Source organism: Amblyomma mixtum, chromosome 1 (assembly GCF_055824585.1).
Source record: "Amblyomma mixtum isolate Tamu chromosome 1, ASM5582458v1, whole genome shotgun sequence".
Taxonomy (NCBI): Eukaryota; Metazoa; Arthropoda; class Arachnida; order Ixodida; family Ixodidae; genus Amblyomma; species Amblyomma mixtum.
In genome coordinates this window covers 175,074,245-175,092,758 of record NC_143012.1, presented here as the reverse complement: position 1 = coordinate 175,092,758, position 18,514 = coordinate 175,074,245, and the positions used below count along the sequence as shown (strand labels likewise).

Sequence of the window (18,514 nt, the reverse complement as noted above, 5' to 3'; positions counted from 1 at the left end):
TTTCCCGTCAGATTCTGTTAGCTATTTAGCTCCTGAACTGTTTGAGTCAGTTCGAATAGCGTGCTAGCTCGCGCTGCAGGACAGAATGGACGTATGCAGCTATGACGTACAGTGTGACGCAACGCTGTTGCCCCCTGGCGACGCGGTATCAAAGGAGCGGAAATAAACCAGCAGCGACCATCCAGCGACGCTGCCGCAGCAGCTGAGCGAGCCAGGTCCAGCCAGCTGACAAGCTCTGAAAGACAACAACAAAAGTCGAGCCAACATGGCGACTCATAGCGCGGACAAAGAGTGAACGGCTCCGGAATCGCTGCTTTGTTTTCGGTTCTCTCACCTCCTTCCTCCGATCCCTGCCGTCGTGCAGCATCAGCCGATGCAGTGCTAGAGGACCGCGTGCACTTGCACCACTTCACGAAAGCAGCGTCGGAGTACACGGCATCATCATGCTCGAGCTCGACGTCGTTCCGGAGAAGTCGTTGGGCAACGAAAGCTGGGAGCTGGTGCTCGGTGAGTACTACGCCCGTCGCGGGACTTTGTGCGTGCGCCTTCGTCCCAGTCCCACAGGACTTGGGTAGCCCCTGTGTGTGTGTGTGCGTGTGTGTGTGATTTGTGCGACTCAGTTGGGAGTGCCTTTCGCTCCGTCGTCTGCTGTTCGTTTCTCTGTGCCTTCCTCGAGTGCGTGCGGCTACCCCTCGTCGAGAAAAAGTCTACGGCGTAGTGAGCATCGCACATGCGGGCACGTTTATCTCGGATTCCGTGCGTCCACGCTCATCCACTAACCAGCGGGAATCTGTTTTGGGAAAAGGTGGTGGTGTTACTGTAAACACGCCCAGCCTAGGGGGCACGCGTTTTCACGGCGCATCGTCTCCGCATCCCTGTGCGGCCGATCGCAACAGCTAGCTTGCAGACGGCTCGCGTTGTTCACGCCCAGATGAATCGTCCGCGGCCGACGCGCAAGGGATGCAAGGGTGTCTTGCGTGTGTTTTTTTTTCTTTGTTTTTCTTTACGCCTCCCCTCAGCTGGCCGTCTGGCCAGGGGGCCTTATTTTCTCCGGAGAAATCGCGCCCGTCGGCGGCCGAGTGGTCGACCTTGCGTGCTTTTAGTGAAGCGCTGGCCAGGTTTTCGTTTCCCTCGCAGAAAGGAGTCCGCCTGGGCGCGGTGTGCGTGAGTCAATCGCCAGCAGCTGACCGCAAGAGAAAGAGACCGTCGGTGAAGCCCCGTTCGCCTACGGGCGCGCTCGTGCGATGCGCGGGTTGCAACCGAGACCTTCCGTAGACGACGAGCGCGGCCGCTGGTCGGGCTCGCAGGAGCGAGCAACAGCTCGGAGCGTCGTGTGCGCGCGGGGTTACGTCACAGCCGATAGCGACGGGCCTTCGTCGGCATTGGAAACGTCGTCGCGAGCGGCGGGGAAAACAGCTGTTCGTGCGCGAACACGTCACCGCGCGGAGAGGAAGGGAGGCGGGCGAAGCAGCTGCCGTTGACCCTCGGCGATCGCATGTCCCATGTCCCAGCAGACGGACGTCGTCGTCGACTGCGCGGCCCACTGTCGCGCCCGTTTCCGTGCGTACTTCCAGCAGCGATCGCCGTCGTCGTCATGCTCTGCAGCGTCGTCGCCGAAGATGCGACTCTCCCGGTGCCAGTGCTGCGCGTCGAGGCGACCGGAGTGCCCCACGGAACGCTGCATATGGGTGCTGCCGTCATTGTCGCACTTTCGCTTTGGCTATCTAGTGTCACGTGCCACCCCCGGCCTCTGCTGTTATCTTTGTTTGCTGCTTCGAGGTGCGCTCGCACAAAGCGCCTGGCGCTGACGGGTGTGCCTCCATGGCGAGACCTTTGGGTCCCATTCATATTCCTGCCTAATCGGCAATTATTGATGCCTTGTTTGTCTTGCACTTCATTGTGATGCTAGCTCAGCGTTGCCTCACTTGCAAATGCCTTTCACTTTTCACCGAGTTCCCCCATCGACATTATGAAGTTTTTTCCCCCTTTTATTGGCATTAAAAGGGCCTCTTCGTACTTGTGTAACACTGCCACAGACATCATAAGAAAAGCTCTCCTTGGCCTCTTGCCAGTAAATGCCAGAAAGCATTAGAGCAGTGTAAGAGAACTTCTTGCTGATCTAGTTGGTAATTCATTCTAAAGTAAAGGCACCAAAAACCACACACGCACACAAGACAAAAGAACGGGACAGGCACTCTGTCCTGTTCTCTTGTTTTGTGTGTGTGTGTGGTGAATAAGCTGAGAGGATCTGTGTACTTCAGCAACCCTCTTTACTTAATAATTTCTAAATGCCAAAGGGCCCAATGCAGAGAGATCTGGCAGTCCTAACAGCAGACTGTTATCGATGCCTCAGGAAAAAAATCTGTTGCATTAAAATTCTTGTGCCGCAGCAAGATGTAATCAGTTGTTTTACTGCTTACTGTCTGGCCAGAATGTATACTAGTTGAAAAAAGGGAGAAAGGATTGTGAATGAGGAAGCCGCGGTGCTCCCAAAGCGTCAGTGTTTTTATGATGCTGCTCAATGACCGGTGAACTTCTTTAATTCTTGTTATGGCATGCCTAAGAAAACACGACTTTTTAGAATGCAATCTTGAGTTGAGGAGGGAAGTGCCAAGTCTGCAAACCTTTGCCAACTTGTTCTCTGCTCTGGGGGAATATGTACCAGCATCCTCACAGTGTCCTGCTTATGCGGAGTCCATATATGTCACCCACGGAATGCTTGATCTACATGAATTGTCTGCTCACTTTGATGCTAGAAAGCGCAAAAGCGCTTGTGTGTGCTTCACAAGACCACACACCATGCCCTTGCTTCAGATGGTGTTTGATTGCATCTGGCTGCCTTAAATGGTCTCAAAAAAAAAAAAAAAATTGTTGGGCAGATTACACTCTTGTGTAAGACTGATGACACAGCGATGCTGTTTGGGTTTGGTTCGACTAAGTTTGCTATTAGCGTTTTAGCTGTTGTTGAAAATGTTCTTCATTGGTTTTCTATGGCAGCCTTAGCTACTTGATGGGAGTGATGGACAAACTTTTATAAGAAAGATTTTGCTATGCATCAGAAGAATCGACCATTACATTCAGTGTTTCTACAGCAGTACCTTAAAGCGTGCCACAGTTGCCTCACAATTAAAATTGGTGTCCAAGAAAATCCTGAACTTGAGCTGTGTTCGCAGTAATGAGGTCACCCACGGACACCTGACACCACCTATTGCAGCGGACGACAACTAATACAATAGTTGTCATCCGCTCCGACAGGGGCTGTCAGGCATCCGTGGGTGACCTCATTACTGCGAACACAGCCACCGCTGCACACAATGAATATGCTGCTGCGCACGAGTAACGGAACAACCTCCAGCATAAACAGCATCGCTGTTAAAAGAACAAACGGAGAACTTGCTAATGAGCATGACTTTAGAAACATATTGAAGTGCAAAAAGACAAAAGAGGAACATTCGTCTCGTTTTGTCTTTTCTGGTGTCTTGTTCCTTGCTTTGTATGCATAAAGCTCACAGTTGGTGCCACGGGAGTTAACTCGTTTGTCGTAATCATGTAAAAGCAGCGCGAAAATGGACAAACACGAAGGGAAAAAACATCAGGGCTATCGTAGGTGTCCCTTTCTATGTTCCTGTCATATTGCTGTTATGTTCTTGCATTGCTCTTTCACTGTCCTGTGGTGGAAAACCACCCAGCCCAAGCCACCATCATTTTGTGCCCGGCTGCTTTGTGGCGTTTCCTGATTTCAGTGTTGTTCGTGTTTCCTGGTGCAGGCATGGCATTCAGCCAAGTGGTTCACATTCTTCAGCAGCAGTTCCGCGTTATCAAGGGTGTCCAGATAATCTACAATGAACAGGTGGGTGCTCCGTTATTCACCTTTGAGAGGAATGGCACTGCAGTTTCGTGAAGGACCATAGACACCAATTTTACTTCCATGTTTTCTTCTTTAGAATCATTCGTTAGCCATTAAAACACATGGTTCACTGTGTGGTATTTGACTAAGACCGCTAAATAATTGACAATTCAGTTTATTCTTGATGCTTTTTCCGGCTTTGGTTTCATCAACTCGCAGACTTAGAACCACTGGCAGATAGAAGGAAGAAAGCCCGTCTCAACTTCCTTCATTCATTATACTTTTCTCGACTTGGTATCCGACCTGAAAATTACATCGTTAATGATTCCACACGAGCCTCGCGCCATAAGCATGCCCATAGCCTGAAACCTATTTTTGCACGCACAGATGCCTACAAGTTTTCTTTTTTTCCGAGAACAGTTTCTCAATGGAATGCTCTACCGGAGAACTCTCCGTTGTTTTGTAATCATTCTTGATTTTCACTGCTGGTTTAGTAGCTGTGCTGTAACCGCGTTCTCAATTGTACTTTTGCGTTGCTTGTTTTGTTGTATTTATATCGTTCGTTACTATCGCACCTGTTTTGCTTTTCCCTCCTGTATGTATTTCCCTCTCCTGCTTGGACATACAGCATGTCCGCAGTATTCAATAAATAAATAAAATAAATGTGTAGGTCACATGATCCACGAAAAAAAAAAGGAACTAAAATTAAGTTCCTTATTTGTAGTTTTAATTACTGCAGCCCTTAAACCAACCTGCTTTGATAGCTGAGATGACAATAAACGGCACATCAGCAGTTATATTGCTGTCTTTTTCATGCATCACGTGACATAAAAATCAACTACATGTCACTGCCATCGTACGGGTGGTGAAACTAAAACCAAAACAGCGTAAAAAAGGTATTCAGTTATAAATTATTTAGTGCGGTTGTAGGCAAATGCCATGAGGCGATTCATGTATGCTAAAGTCTAACGCATCTTATGAAAGAGGAAAACATGCAAGCAAAAATTTGGTGTGTGAAGTCCTTTAAAAAGGATGATGGAGTGGGCTGAAAATATAAAACACGACAGCAATAAGAAAGCCATGCACTGGTGCATCAAGAGGTCGTGGCCCTATGTATGAGTAGAGCTGTAAGTGCCTTTAGTCTAACAGAGGCAGACCAGGTGTGGGACAAGGTACTACTTCTGGTGACATAATTTTCTTTCATCTTTGTTGAACGCAGTTGCAGTGATTCGCCAATGGTCATCTTGTGTACACGTTTTCCAGAAATGTGTCGAAGTCTTTTGTTTCAATTGCAACGAGAATTGAGAGGTACCATGTGCCCTTATATGTTGCTGTTTCTTTGAATCTTTCTGGTTCCCCTATCTGAGCTCGTTGATGCTTTGCTCATTTCCAAATGTGAAAAGGAAGCCCTGTTCTTTTTGTGTACATCAGCCTTGATGCATTATCTGTGCTCAGTGCTTATCAGTGGCATTTTGCGCAGTGGGGTTTTTGCTTGTGTTCATAGTGAAGGACACGTAGAGAGGGATTGTACCTCGCATAATGATGAAGTTGAGCAAATTGGTTCAAATTGGTTTAGCTGAATCTTGCGTTTCTCTTACTTGCCTTTGTGGTGCGCAGCCAATGTGAACAAATTAATTACGTTTGAAATGAGGAAAGAAAGGAAGGAAGGAAAGTTGACTGCACTTGTGATTGGGGTTGTGAGGAGGAGGGGGGAGGGGGGGGGGGGGGGGGGGCGGGGCGGGGGAAAAGGAAGAATGTCTGACTGGACATTTCATGTGTGCCTTGTAATATCTGGACATAGCCAAAGTCAAAAGGCAAGGGTCATGTGCAGTTCTTGAGAGTGAGGAAGATAGGTGCCAAGTTAGCACTAATTTCTGTGTACTACAAAAAGTGATATATGTACATTATTTGTGCCAAAATAGTGTAAGTAAACATATTAAAAAGCGGGAATTTTGATGACCATTTAATGAGGTCTAAATGTGCAGCTAAAATTACATACTGTTCGAACAATTTTCCCAGACCTGAGCCGCGATGTGCTTAAAATTAAATGCTGTGATACTAGATTCATAGAATGCGTCTTCTGACATTTAAAGTGGCCATCTGTGCTGCATTTTTATTTGACCGATGAAGTCAGTAAAAGCAGAAGTGGAGGTACTTTATGCATGCATACAAAATCAGTAGAAACAAGGCATTGTCTAATTTCATCCGCTGTAGTCAATGGAGCGTGGCTAGACTTTGCAGTTTTCGCCCCTGCTCTGTGCAGTGTCCCCTGGAGAGCGACCTTGTCATCCTACTCTCTGAAGATGGCATTCGGCTTAGCTTCGACTCAAGCTCACAGAGGCTGAAGGTGAGTTAGGCACAGCGTGCTCCACTCGCCTGTATTTCGCCTCTTGATTGATGCCTGTCTTTGGTGCCTTGGTAATCTGGTGGCCTGTTTGTGTTACCTTTTCCCTCAACAGGTGATCGAGGTCACTGACATGTCCAAGGTCAAGCTGACCTACTGGTGAGCACCGTCTGTTTGTTTTTTGATATGCATAATCGGATGAGGACAGTTGGATGCTGCACATACAGCAGAGTGTTCTCAGTTTGAACTTGCTTAATTTGAAGTTAATTTGACCTTAACTTAAGTTGTCCTTAGCTTAAGTTAAGGACAACGCAGCGAGCTATGGAAGGAAAAATAATAGGTGTAACGTTAAGAGATCGGAAGCGGGCAGAGTGGGTGAGGGAACAAACGCGGGTTAATGACATCCTACTCGAAATCAAGAGGAAGAAATGGGCTTTGGGCAGAGCATGTAATGCGAAGGCAAGATAACCGCTGGTCCTCAAGGGTAACGGAGAGGATTCCAAGGGAAGGCAAGCGTAGCAGGGGGCGGCAGAAAGTTAGGTGGGTGGATGAGATTCAGAAGTTTGCGGGAATAGTATGGCCGCAACTGGCAAAGGACAGGGCTAATTGGAGAGACATGGGAGAGGCCTTTGCCCGGCAGTGGGTGTAGTCGGGCTGATTATGGAGATGATGATGAATTTGAAGTGCTTTTTTTTTCTATAAACCGAATGTGGGATTCATTGATTAGAAATTGGCACAGTTCAAACAAATTTGATAGTATCTTAGTCGAGTTCGAATTTCCGAGGGTCTACTTTACACAAGTCATAAGTAAAAACATGGTTCATTTTTTGTAACCTAAAGTTATTGCAAGCAGTGAGCACATGTGAGCACATGTGCACAGTGAGCACATGTAAAGTTACTGAAGCCTATTTTTTGTAAACCATTTCAGGATCATCATCCTGCTGTGCTGCTAACATGCTCCCTTCTCACAGAAAAAGAAAATTTAGGACTGACTGTTTGCACCTTAACTCTTTCGCTACCGCGGAAAAATGCACGATTTGGAGCGTACTGAAAGAAAATTTTTTTTCTCAAGAACTAATACACCCAGCACACATTGCAATGCATGAAATTGTAGCTTATTAGTTACACTTCTGAATGAAACAAACACCAGAGTTGTGTGTGCAAAAGTAAATGAACATTTATTTGTGAAATTTTCTAAAAACACAAAAAAAGTAAATAGCAAAAACAAAAATTACCGGCTGCACTAAGCCCGAACTTGATTAGAGGAAAACTGGAATATACAAACTGTTGCACATGTTTATAGCTGTCATTATTCACAGTTTCAGCTACGAGAAAAATTTACTGCACTTTCCATGGCTTGTGAAGTCAGGGGTCATGACTGTGGTGCCACTGTGAAGAGCAGTCAGAGGTGAAGATGTGAAGTAGAGGTAGACTGACAAGTGCTTCACATAAGGTTTTATCTTTGTTCCTCCCTTGTTCTCTGATAGCCGAGCTTGTAGTTTCTTCTTTTTTTCATTCTTTTCGGTTGGTGTTGAATGGATTCTATGAGAGGATTGGGGGCGTGGACTTCTTTTCCCTCATCATACCCGAAGATTTTTTGAATGAGCTGCTCCCTGAAAGCCAGCTGATAAAATTTGGCATTTTAGGCAAGCTCTAAAACATCAGGATCGATGAAATAAGTTTTATCGATGTGGTTCAAAAGCCAGGACACTTTTCAAGTGTTGCCAATAGAAGCTGCCGCCACTGAATCATCCGGGTCCGTTACGTGCAAAAAAAAAAACAAAAACAAAAAAAGCGAAAAACCAATTTTGAGAAATGATTTTTGATGGCAGAGGGCCAGAATAGATTATTCTGGTATTTCAGTAGAGATACAGTCGTGGCAGGTCAACAATTCCAATGTATATGATGATTCCAATGAACATCAGAATCTCCAACAGATTCACGTCTTCCCATGAGCCGTCACGCCGAATTTGCTGAAAATCTTCATCCATGCATACTTATTAGTGTTTCCGCACACGATCTTCATCATTTCCGCCGTGAAGAGCATCAAAAAAAAGTCGAGAACTCGAGCGAATCTCCGAGCGCCGCTCCGCAGCGATGTGCCGATATGGACACCTAGCTGTCGTCTTGGTTGAAAAACGCGACGCGACCTTGAGCATTTGGCAAAACTGTCTTCGCCATACGTTGTCAAGACCCTGAAGCACAAAAATAAACCTCTGTCATCAATTACAAACCGTATGCACCGCAGAAAACACACAGCGAAAAAAAAACAGAACTTGCATGCAAGTACGCGCTGACGTTCCAGGCTCCCGAGGCGAAGTCTCGCTGCTGAAACCGAAATCCAACGTTTGTACATTGTTGCCCGACTAATAACCGCTGCTTTCGTCGCAAAAAACGAAACCGAAACCGGCCGACGTGCTCGGTGTCAGCTTTCGCTTCCGAGGAGCGCGCGGCGACGCGGACGCCATTTTCTCCGGCTGACGGTGCTGCGGCCGTTCAAAGTTTTAGTTTTCACAGCGCCCCTTCATGTCAAAACACTGAAACCAAGGCTGCAATCGAAAGAGCAGTTGTTGAGCTCGCTAACTAGATGGCGGAGCACGTCCACAACGCTCCAAAATTAGCTTTTTTGCTCGGGCGATTTGAATCGATCATATGCGAACGATCGCCTATGACGCGGTAGCGAAAGAGTTAAAGTCCCGATTAAATCGGCTTGAGCCATTCAGAATTCTTGTAGACGAGAGTTGCATGATACTAAAATGCTTGGCTAAGAAGTGAATGCTAGTTTTTGAACTTTTAAGAAGGACTTGCAGTGGAATGTAGTCAAGTACTATGAAGCATAAATAGTTTATACCTTTAGTACATATGGATGCTTGAACCACTCGGTAAATCTCAGCACCACCTATTCTCAAGTGACTGTAGCAGTGAAAAGTATTGAGAAAGCTTGAAAAGAAAAGCTTTGGCAAGTTAATTTGAGCATTGTAGTTGGGATACCTATTGCGTGTTTTCATGAAGATGTGTCAGAACCCCAGGATAGTTGAACAAAGAGATGCCCCGCATTGACACTGGGACCAGGTGAACTTTCGCAAGCACTTGACAGGTTGACACAGCCACAAATCACCAAGGCTGCAGTCTTGGCTCTGTCAGGCATTGCACATGGAGCAACCTTTGCACCAACTAGCTGTTGTTTTGAGTACATCACCATCTAGCCACGGGGATTGTGTGTAGTTAACTGACTGCTGTGTGCACTCAAAAACACATGAGTTCTAGATTTATGAACCATGCCAGGATAGCATGATCCTGAAATTGATTGTATTCCATTTTCTACTTTGTGACCATTGTGATTGGCTCGGGTGGTACTTTAGCCCACGATCACTCTTTGTTCTTTGCTTGAGCCCAGCAGTAGTTGGGATGTGACATCGTTTAGGCCATTGACGAAAGGTGGCGAATACCATAATGGAGTGGAGTTGTCATGTGGCAATGGGTCTGGAGCCATTAGATTGTCAAAAGTAACCGTGACTCTCTTGATAGTGCTGTTGTATTGTACTGCGCAGAGGCGGTGAATGGGGTTTAACTCCGTAGTGGAGAGACGCCGTAGTGGAGGGCTCCGGATAATTTTGACCACTCCGGGTTCTTTAACATGCACTGACATCGCACAGTACACAGGCCTCCAGCATTTCGCCTCCATTGAAATGCAGCCGCCGCGGCTGGGATCGAACCCGCGTCTTTTGGGTCAGCAGCCGAGCGCCATAACCACTGAGCCACCGCAGTGCTTGCTTTGGGAGAAGGGTGTGCACAAACAACGACAGTTGGTTGCCAAGTGACTATCGTGATTGGCTCGGGTGGTACTTTAGCTCACAATCACTCTGTGTTCTTTGCTTGAGCCCAGCAGTAGTTGGGATGTGACGCCATTGACAAAAGGTGGCAAATACGAAATTGGAGCGGAATCATCATATGACAATGCTAATGTGCCATTGATATGTTTGTCGTGCAGCGGGAGCACCTTCTGCTCACCCGAGGTGCTACCCACCAGGCAGCAGATCGACGACTGCTTTGGTGCCACCCACCCAGGAGGTAATGGCAGCCATCTTGTTTTTAGCAGTGCCTGCCCTGTTTTCAGTGCCAGTCACACTTAGCAGTGGGACTGCACTGAATGGCTTAGTTCATGTAATTGCCATGATGTGGTGCCACTTGTGGGGTGCTGTGGCCTACGTCATGCTGCTATCCGGTGGCATGCCTGGAAAATGCTCCTATGAAGGGCCGCCTTAAAAAAAGAACTGGAGAGTTAAAAATGTGTCCGTTTTGCAGAGTATGGCATTATTTGTGGGGCGCTTTGCCTTTCCCTTTCTTGAGGAGGAGGCAGGAAGGCTAACAAACGTGTGAGAGTGCGAAATGGCGATGGTAGAGGGTGTGATTTGCTGAAACCAGCTCATTTGGCTGACGCTGAAATTGGGGAGGCACTGCTTTGTTTTTTTTGGTCACTGTGTTTAAACTTCAGTTTAAACCATTTGCAATGGGTCAGCGTGGGCCTTGTAATTAATTACGCTGGGTGTGCAAAAGAGAGGTAGCTCGTTGTTTGTCTTGGGTGCCACAGGCGAGACTGCAATTATAATTTGGCCTAACACTATGCTTTATGACTGCTGCCCATTTTTTTTTGTATTTTTGACGTAATCAGTGAGAAGTATTATCCTGCAGAAAGCAGCTCATTATTACTTTCTTGGGACAGAAATGATGTTGCAACTGTGCAGGTAAAAAAAAAAGTATGATTACAACTCCTACCATTTTCAGATTGCAGATTCTGCCCTGAATGGGCGGTTGCAGTAGCATCCACTTTTACAGAGTCTCATTACTTTTGTAGATACTCACTTCTGTGGCGAAGGGCTTCGAACTTCAATGATTAGATTCTACGAACCAAACACAGTGTTTATTGTGAAACTGCCAGGTCCTGAGCAAGTTCATTTTGAGTATAAGGCAACACTTGCCTTGTTGGCTGTCTCGTTCCTTTTATTATTCACTGCATTGTGCTTGGAGGCCGTACAGTGAGCTAGCTGTCTTCCATGACACCCCTATTTTGTGGTCTTGGTTTCTTGGGTTTTCTGAACAGGTACCAGTGCTGACGATGTCACTGTTTTTAGTAGGTCTCCTCGATGTGGCTGCACTTTCTGCACTAGTTCACAAAAGTGTCCTTGCCAGGGCAGCGCCAGTTCTAGTGGTGTGAATGTAGCTTGACACTAGTGCTGTCAGTGCAGCGCCCAATTAGAGCGCAAAAGTGCTGAGACGTTTGTCTGATGCGAGCTAGATTGTACGAGTTGTATTCAATGTGGTACATTTGTTCGAAGCAACGTATCTCTTAGCAACGGCCACGAAACTTTTCAGTTCCAATGGCGGTGAAGAATTAGACTCCGGCCTTTTTTGTTGTGTTGTGCAAAGTGGCCAGAGTAGACTGTCACCGAGTAAACGGGTACTTTTGCAGCGGTAACGACAAAATACTTGGACTTTTATTTCAAGAGACTGTTCAGAATTGTGCAAGACCTTTGACAGTTCGTGCACATAGTTCAGGCTGTCGCCGTCTCACCCAAAAAAAGTGTCTCCGGCCATCTGCTAAGTTTCAGCTTATTTGAACTGTATAACTCAATTGCGTTCACTGTTGGTGGACTGTGACGGCAGAGTGACTGTCAGAGACTGACTGGCGGGCAAAGATGTTAGCTGATTAATAAGGGAAGGCGTGGGCTGGTGGCGACTTCACTGCCAGTCATTTACTGTAAGTGGAGTTGCGGCAGATACTGTAACATGCATACTGAATGCTGATGCGGAGGCCAGCTAGGCAAAAAGAAACAGGTCGCAGTGAGTCAACATAAACATTGTGATTACCCACGTATTAATAAAAACAGCATCTTCTCTCTCTTTTACAAACGCTCCGTTGTGTTCCATGTTGTCACCCTGCTGGCCTAGCACGGGAAATGTGACTGTTTCAAGGACGTTTACTAACAAGCATGGCCACTCAATCGTCTGCTACTTGTCTGCTGCACTCTGAACAGAAAGGAGTAGTGTGTTAGAGAACACCTTAATTACTCCCTTGTACTCCCATATAGGCGTATTTGTGTTTAGAGTGTACGGAGTGCACCAAGCACCTCTCACTGCACTCTAAACACGAATACACCTATATGGGTGTAAAAAGGGGAGTAAGCTGTTTTCTAGCAAACTCCCTTTTTTCAAGGGTGTGTGTCAGAGGACAACTTTACTCCCATCTTACGCCTTTCTGTTTGGAGTGTACTTGTTCGAGAAGAGAACTTGCTGGAAGGCTGGTAGAGCAGTGGAGAAGAACTCATGCAGCACCACGTCAACTTGAGTGCCCAAGTGTAGGTGGCGCTAGCTGCTCTGGCAGATCAAGTGTGAGACTGGCGCACTGCGCGAACTGGTGCGGGAAATGCAGCCAAATCGGGGGAGACCTAGTGTTGCTGGCACGAGAGCATTCAGTCATTGTTGACAGGTTCAGCTTCCTCAAGGGAAACTAGTCGGCACTTTTTTTTCTATTAGTCCAGTGGTGGCTGTGGTCATCTTGTTGCATTTTTTTAATTGTCCGTGCTTTCTCTTTTTTTTCTTTGGCCTTTTCGCGCATGCCAGAAAGTCATTAGGAGAAGTGATGCGCTTTAATTATGGCCTCATCTTCTAATTTGTAATGAGTTGAAGAGTGTGCGTTGTCCACCACTTTCATAGTGTGCTGTATCATGAACACGCTACCAGTGATTGCATTGAAAGGACTACACGTAAGTCGCAATGACCTGAGTGTAGTCTTTTGTTTGTGAAGGTAACCTAACACTTACCTCTCCAGTTGTGCTAAGGGCAGTCCAGGTTGCATTGTGACAAGCGCAAAGGCGGATGTCTGAATTATTCTTGGTATTTATAGACCTCTCAGTGCAGCGATTTAGATTTTGCATGATGCTTTGATGGAATGAGAGTTGCCTTCATCAAACACAGGTGCTTCTTGGAGCTTGCTTGGGGCATTGCGACAGTGTTTTCTGGCTCTGCGCATATATTGTTATGCAGGCGCTGGACTAACGTCATATAGCTGCCTAATATTTATAGGCCAACTGAAACGAAATTTCACTTTGACTAGAATGGCTCTTAATGTGCTGCATGCGTCGTAGAAATAATTGTGACAACGATTCACGCTTGTTAGAAAACCGTGACGGTAGTCACAGGTTACAGAAAGAGCTCAGCTGAAGCCCGGCCCCTGAAGCATGAATGGATTACGAAGGGCTTGGTTTGAAGGCTGTAGACTAAAGTAAGCTTGTTGGTAGGTTTGGTTTGTTTATGTAGTTTAATGACCCGGAGCAACTCAGGCTATAGAGGGACGCCGTAGTGGAGGGCTCCGGAAATTTCGACCACCTGGGGTTCTTTAACGTGCACTGACATCGGACAGTACTAAAGTAGCCCTGTCTTTCACCTTGTCCTCTGATGTGGCTCTCCATTTTGCAGAGTATGACGCCAACCAGCAGATGTTTGTGCTGCACTTCCGGGGCCTGTCCTTCTCCTTCCTGGCTGATCCCAAGGTGCGCACAGCTGCGATATTTGTGCAGGGAAGCCCAGACATGTGCCTCTGGGCCCACAGTGAGAAATGCTCTAGACTCCTGTTAGTACTAACTTGGCTAAAGACAAATTCCGAGATGTGTTCAATAACGGGAGAACATTTGGTTAGTTTCCCCGCTGAGCACCTTAGAAGTGCTTGGAGCGGGATGGAAAGCAAAAATCTGAAGAAAAAAAAACAGATACAAATAACAGTCGTTATGAGATGCAGTCAGAAAAAAAAAAATAGATGGTGAGAAAAAGAAGACTGGACCAGTGGCATTTTTAATTAGGATAACATGAGCTTGTTTTATGCTCTCATTCTGCAGCTCCTCATACAGTTGAACCTCGATATAACGAAGTCCTACTTGCAGCCGAAAATTTCATTACATCGCGAATTTCGTTACGTCGAGGTTCCCATGTTTCAGCTGTCAAAATAAAGTATAACTGGTTCATGGAACACTGCTTGTTGATGGGAACTTGTAAATCACTTATTGAGGAAATACGCAAGAAAATCGAGTAATAGTATAGCTAACAAGGGCACCGAATGTTTTTTTCTACATCAGGAGCATAATGAGTGATAGCAAACACCGCGACGGCATCATTTTTCTCCGTGTGCGCATAGCAAAGAACGAGCTCAGCGCCTAGTACTGAAAGCCGCCACAAGATGTCGCTACTGGTATCATCATCATCAGCATTGAACATTTGCAGCCGGGGACGCATCAGAGAAAAATAAAGAAAAATGTTCGCATCGCTCACGCCGGCGCAGTGAACGCTTGCCCTTTTCCTGCTTTGCACTTTATTTTCGCTTATGCGACCAAAGCACGTTTTTTTTTTTCTTTTCGCCGCTCACCCGTTTTAAAGGTACGACCACACAAGATCCACCAGTTTGTCAACACTGAAGACTTTTTTTTTGTTGTTGTCTACGAGGACATCGCACGCAAAAAAAAAAAAAACGAACGGACGCTGCAAGAAAATTCGGCTTCTCCTCCTCTTCTCGCCCAACGCCGCCTCTCCTCTACTTGCCTCCTCCCCCACATAGTTTCGAGAGCCGTCGGGCCTCATCGCATCTGCACCGCTGCGTGCTACCACGGCGCTCTCGCGGGCTTGCTGCCGCCGGCCTGGCGTTGCATAAGTCAATGGTCACGCGTGCTTCAACGAAACGTCTTGATACTGCTACTCGGGGTTCAACAGACCCCTTTCGATGACAAAACGCCGGCTGTAAGCCGCCCTAGGCTAATATCGCATCTCCAGCGCTGCGTGCTACCACGGCGTCATCGCGGGCTTGCTGCCGCCGGCCTAGCGTTGCACAAGTCAATGCTCATGTGACGAACCGTGTGATACTGCGTTGCTGCCGTTGTTACACAACTCTCTCCATAGTGCAAGCATGCCGAGCATTTAGGTACATCATAGTTTTCAGAATTACTGTAAATTTGTTCACCGATTGTCTCTTTGTGAAGTTATAATTGATGATAAAGTGCCATGCCGTGTTCTTAGTCAACTGAAGGCCACTATAAAATTGCTAAGTTATTCCCGTTAAATAAGGATTTCTTGTAAAGTAGTTGGTGGAGCTAGGCGTTTTAAGTTAAATATGAGCTTTGCAATATTGTTGTTGTTAGTTCTTAAGACGAATAAGCAGTAAGTTACCCTAACGAGCAAAGTATTTTGTTCCTTTTTTTCGCTAACGCCTACAACACTGTTTATACCTCATTATCACAATTGTTTTTATGACGTGACACGACTGTTCTTACGTCGCCGCGCACGTGAAAGTGCGTGGCGCGAAACGACTGCACCATGTGTCTGCGCATAGGCGACTTGGTGTAGAGAGAGGAACTCGAGTGAGACACAGCGGAAGCCTCGTGCCTGCATGCTCTGCTGAAGCGCGATTGGTGGCCCCGAGAGGGACCGTTGAAAAAAAAAAGCTGCCAAAGGAGCTTTGAGAGAAGAGGAGGAGGAGAGGCGGCGTTGGGCGACGTGCAGTCGATCCAGTTCATGTGGCAGCAAAGAAGTTTGTCAACTTCATCTGCCGCTTTTTAATAAGCGTCGGCGTTATGAGGCGCTCGTATGTAGACAGGGCTACCAAGGCCTGCTTATGTGAATGCGCGCCCGCGTGCGCACGCAGGACATCCAGCGCATCCATGACTTGCGTCGGTGTAGGCGCGCTGCTTTCCACATGGACGTCTTGGTCAGAGTCGTCGTCCTCCATTCCCGTGTCTGTGACACTCTGAATTATTGCGGCATCATCCAGCTCTTCGGTTGTGAGAGCACAAGCGTCGCTGAAAACAAAGTCCTCGAGCGTCACGTCGCTGGGAGCACCACCCTGGTCGCAGAGCAGCTGCCACGACTCACCGACGTCTGTGCTGGATGCGGATGGCATGCTTTCGTTGTCATCGTCATTAGCTTCGCATCCCAGTTCTTCGTTTGAGTGCAATATGCTATCCTTGAAGCCCGCCTTTTTAAAGCAGTTGGTTATAATCTCGCTGCTCGTCGACTCCCATGACCGCGATAACATCTCTAAGGCCATGAATACATCGATTTTGGTCTCCCTTTTGAGCTCAATGTTCAGCAGCAGCCTTTCAATCACCCGCTTGCGGTATGAACACTTCACGCTGTTTATAATACCCTGGTCCAGTGGCTGTATCAGGGAGGTGCAGTTTGCCGGAAAATATTCCAGGTCGACGTTAGTGAGCGCACAGTCTTGCACATGATGCGCGGAGCAGTTGTCCACAAGTAGGCAGATGTTTCTTTCCTGCTTGCGCATTTCAGCATCCAGGTCCTTTAGCCATTTTGTGAACAAATCCCGCGTCATCCACGCCTTCGTGTTTGACGTGTATTTCACGGGCATTGTTTTCTTGCCGCTAAAGCAGCGCGGCTTCTCGCTTGTTCCAATAACAAATGGCACGCGTTTATCGCTGCCATTCATGTTGGCACAGAAAATAACAGTTAAACGCTGCTTGCTATGTTGGCCACCATGGCATTTTTCATTTCGCAGAGCCAACGTTTTCTTTGGCAACAGCCGATAGAAAAATGCCGTCTCGTCGGCATTGTAAATGTCGGCGACGTCGAAACGTGCCAAAATGCCCGGGACATGATCACGCAGCCAGTCAGCTGCTCCAATCTCGTTCGCCTCGGCCGACTCGCCGCTGGCCACCTTTCCAACAATGTTGTGCCTCTCCTTAAATCGTTGCAGCCACCCGCTGCTGGCCTTGAAGTCGTCGCACCCAAGAATGCAAGCGAAGTTCAGGGCCTTCTGTTGTAGAATGGCCCCGCTCAATGGCATGTTTTTGGCACGCATGTCCACGAACCATGTGAAGAGGGCCTTTTCTACGTCGACGTAGCTTGCCTCCTTTAATCTTTTCCGCTGCAGGCCCGAGCCACCCGCACTAACGGCAGTCATAATGCTGTCTTTCAATTTAAGAATCGTAGACAGTGAACTCTGCGAAAGTCCATACCTTTCGGCAAGTCTTCTTCTTTTCGCCATTCATTACTTTAGTGATGATCTTGGCTTTCATGTCCATGGACAAAACTTTTCTCTTGCGAGGAGCGCTCATCTTGGACACAAAACGCACTGCATGATGAGCGGAGCCAAGTCGAAGAAACGCTGCTGCTGTTCGTAGGCCTCAGTAAAGCGAGCTGAACAACGCGACGCGCCTTGTCAAACCACATGTCAAACGCACTGCACGATGAGCGGAGCCAAGTCGAAGAAACGCTGCTGCTGTTCGTAGGCCTCAGTAAAGCGAGCTGAACAACGCGACGCGCCTTGTCAAACCACATGTCAAACGCACTGCACGATGAGCGGAGCCAAGTCGAAGAAACGCTGCTGCTGTTCGTAGGCCTCAGTAAAGCGAGCTGAACAACGCGACGCGCCTTGTCAAACCACATGTCAAACGCACTGCACGATGAGCGGAGCCAAGTCGAAGAAACGCTGCTGCTGTTCGTAGGCCTCAGTAAAGCGAGCTGAACAACGCGACGCGCCTTGTCAAACCACATGTCAAACGCACTGCACGATGAGCGGAGCCAAGTCGAAGAAACGCTGCTGCTGTTCGTAGGCCTCAGTAAAGCGAGCTGAACAACGCGACGCGCCTTGTCAAACCACATGTCAAACGCACTGCACGATGAGCGGAGCCAAGTCGAAGAAACGCTGCTGCTGTTCGTAGGCCTCAGTAAAGCGAGCTCAACAACGCGACGCGCCTTGTCAAACCACATGTCAAACGCACTGCACGATGAGCGGAGCCAAGTCGAAGAAACGCTGCTGCTGTTCGTAGGCCTCAGTAAAGCGAGCTGAACAACGCGACGCGCCTTGTCAAACCACATGTCAAACGCACTGCACGATGAGCGGAGCCAAGTCGAAGAAACGCTGCTGCTGTTCGTAGGCCTCAGTAAAGCGAGCTCAACAACGCGACGCGCCTTGTCAAACCACATGTCAAACGCACTGCACGATGAGTGGAGCCAAGTCGAAGAAACGCTGCTGCTGTTCGTAGGCCTCAGTAAAGCGAGCTCAATAACGCGACGCGCCTTGTCAAACGCACTGCACGATGAGCGGAGCCAAGTCGAAGAAACGCTGCTGCTGTTCGTAGGCCTCAGTAAAGCGAGCTGAACAACGCGACGCGCCTTGTCAAACCACATGTCAAACGCACTGCACGATGAGCGGAGCCAAGTCGAAGAAACGCTGCTGCCGTTCGTAGGCCTCAGTAAAGCGAGCTCAACAACGCGACGCGCCTTGTCAAACCACGTGTCAAACGCACTGCACGATGAGTGGA

General features: G+C 47.6%; 1 protein-coding gene across 2 annotated transcripts in view; it reads left to right on the top strand.

Annotated features, from left to right (window-relative positions):
• LOC149369889 (phagosome assembly factor 1) overlaps nucleotides 1–18,514 on the top strand; it is a 44,906-nt gene continuing 26,392 nt past the window's right edge. Inside the window, exons 1-6 of one of the 2 annotated variants that reach the window (XM_089559623.1) lie at nucleotides 1–507; nucleotides 3,768–3,850; nucleotides 6,111–6,194; nucleotides 6,307–6,350; nucleotides 10,183–10,262; nucleotides 13,668–13,741. In XM_089559623.1, the coding sequence (XP_089415749.1) occupies nucleotides 444–507; nucleotides 3,768–3,850; nucleotides 6,111–6,194; nucleotides 6,307–6,350; nucleotides 10,183–10,262; nucleotides 13,668–13,741 (429 nt within the window). In that variant the 5' untranslated portion in view covers nucleotides 1–443. Of the gene's footprint in view, nucleotides 508–582; nucleotides 1,689–3,767; nucleotides 3,851–6,110; nucleotides 6,195–6,306; nucleotides 6,351–10,182; nucleotides 10,263–13,667; nucleotides 13,742–18,514 lie in introns of those variants that run through there. The other variant, XM_089559617.1, reaches the window with a different exon arrangement.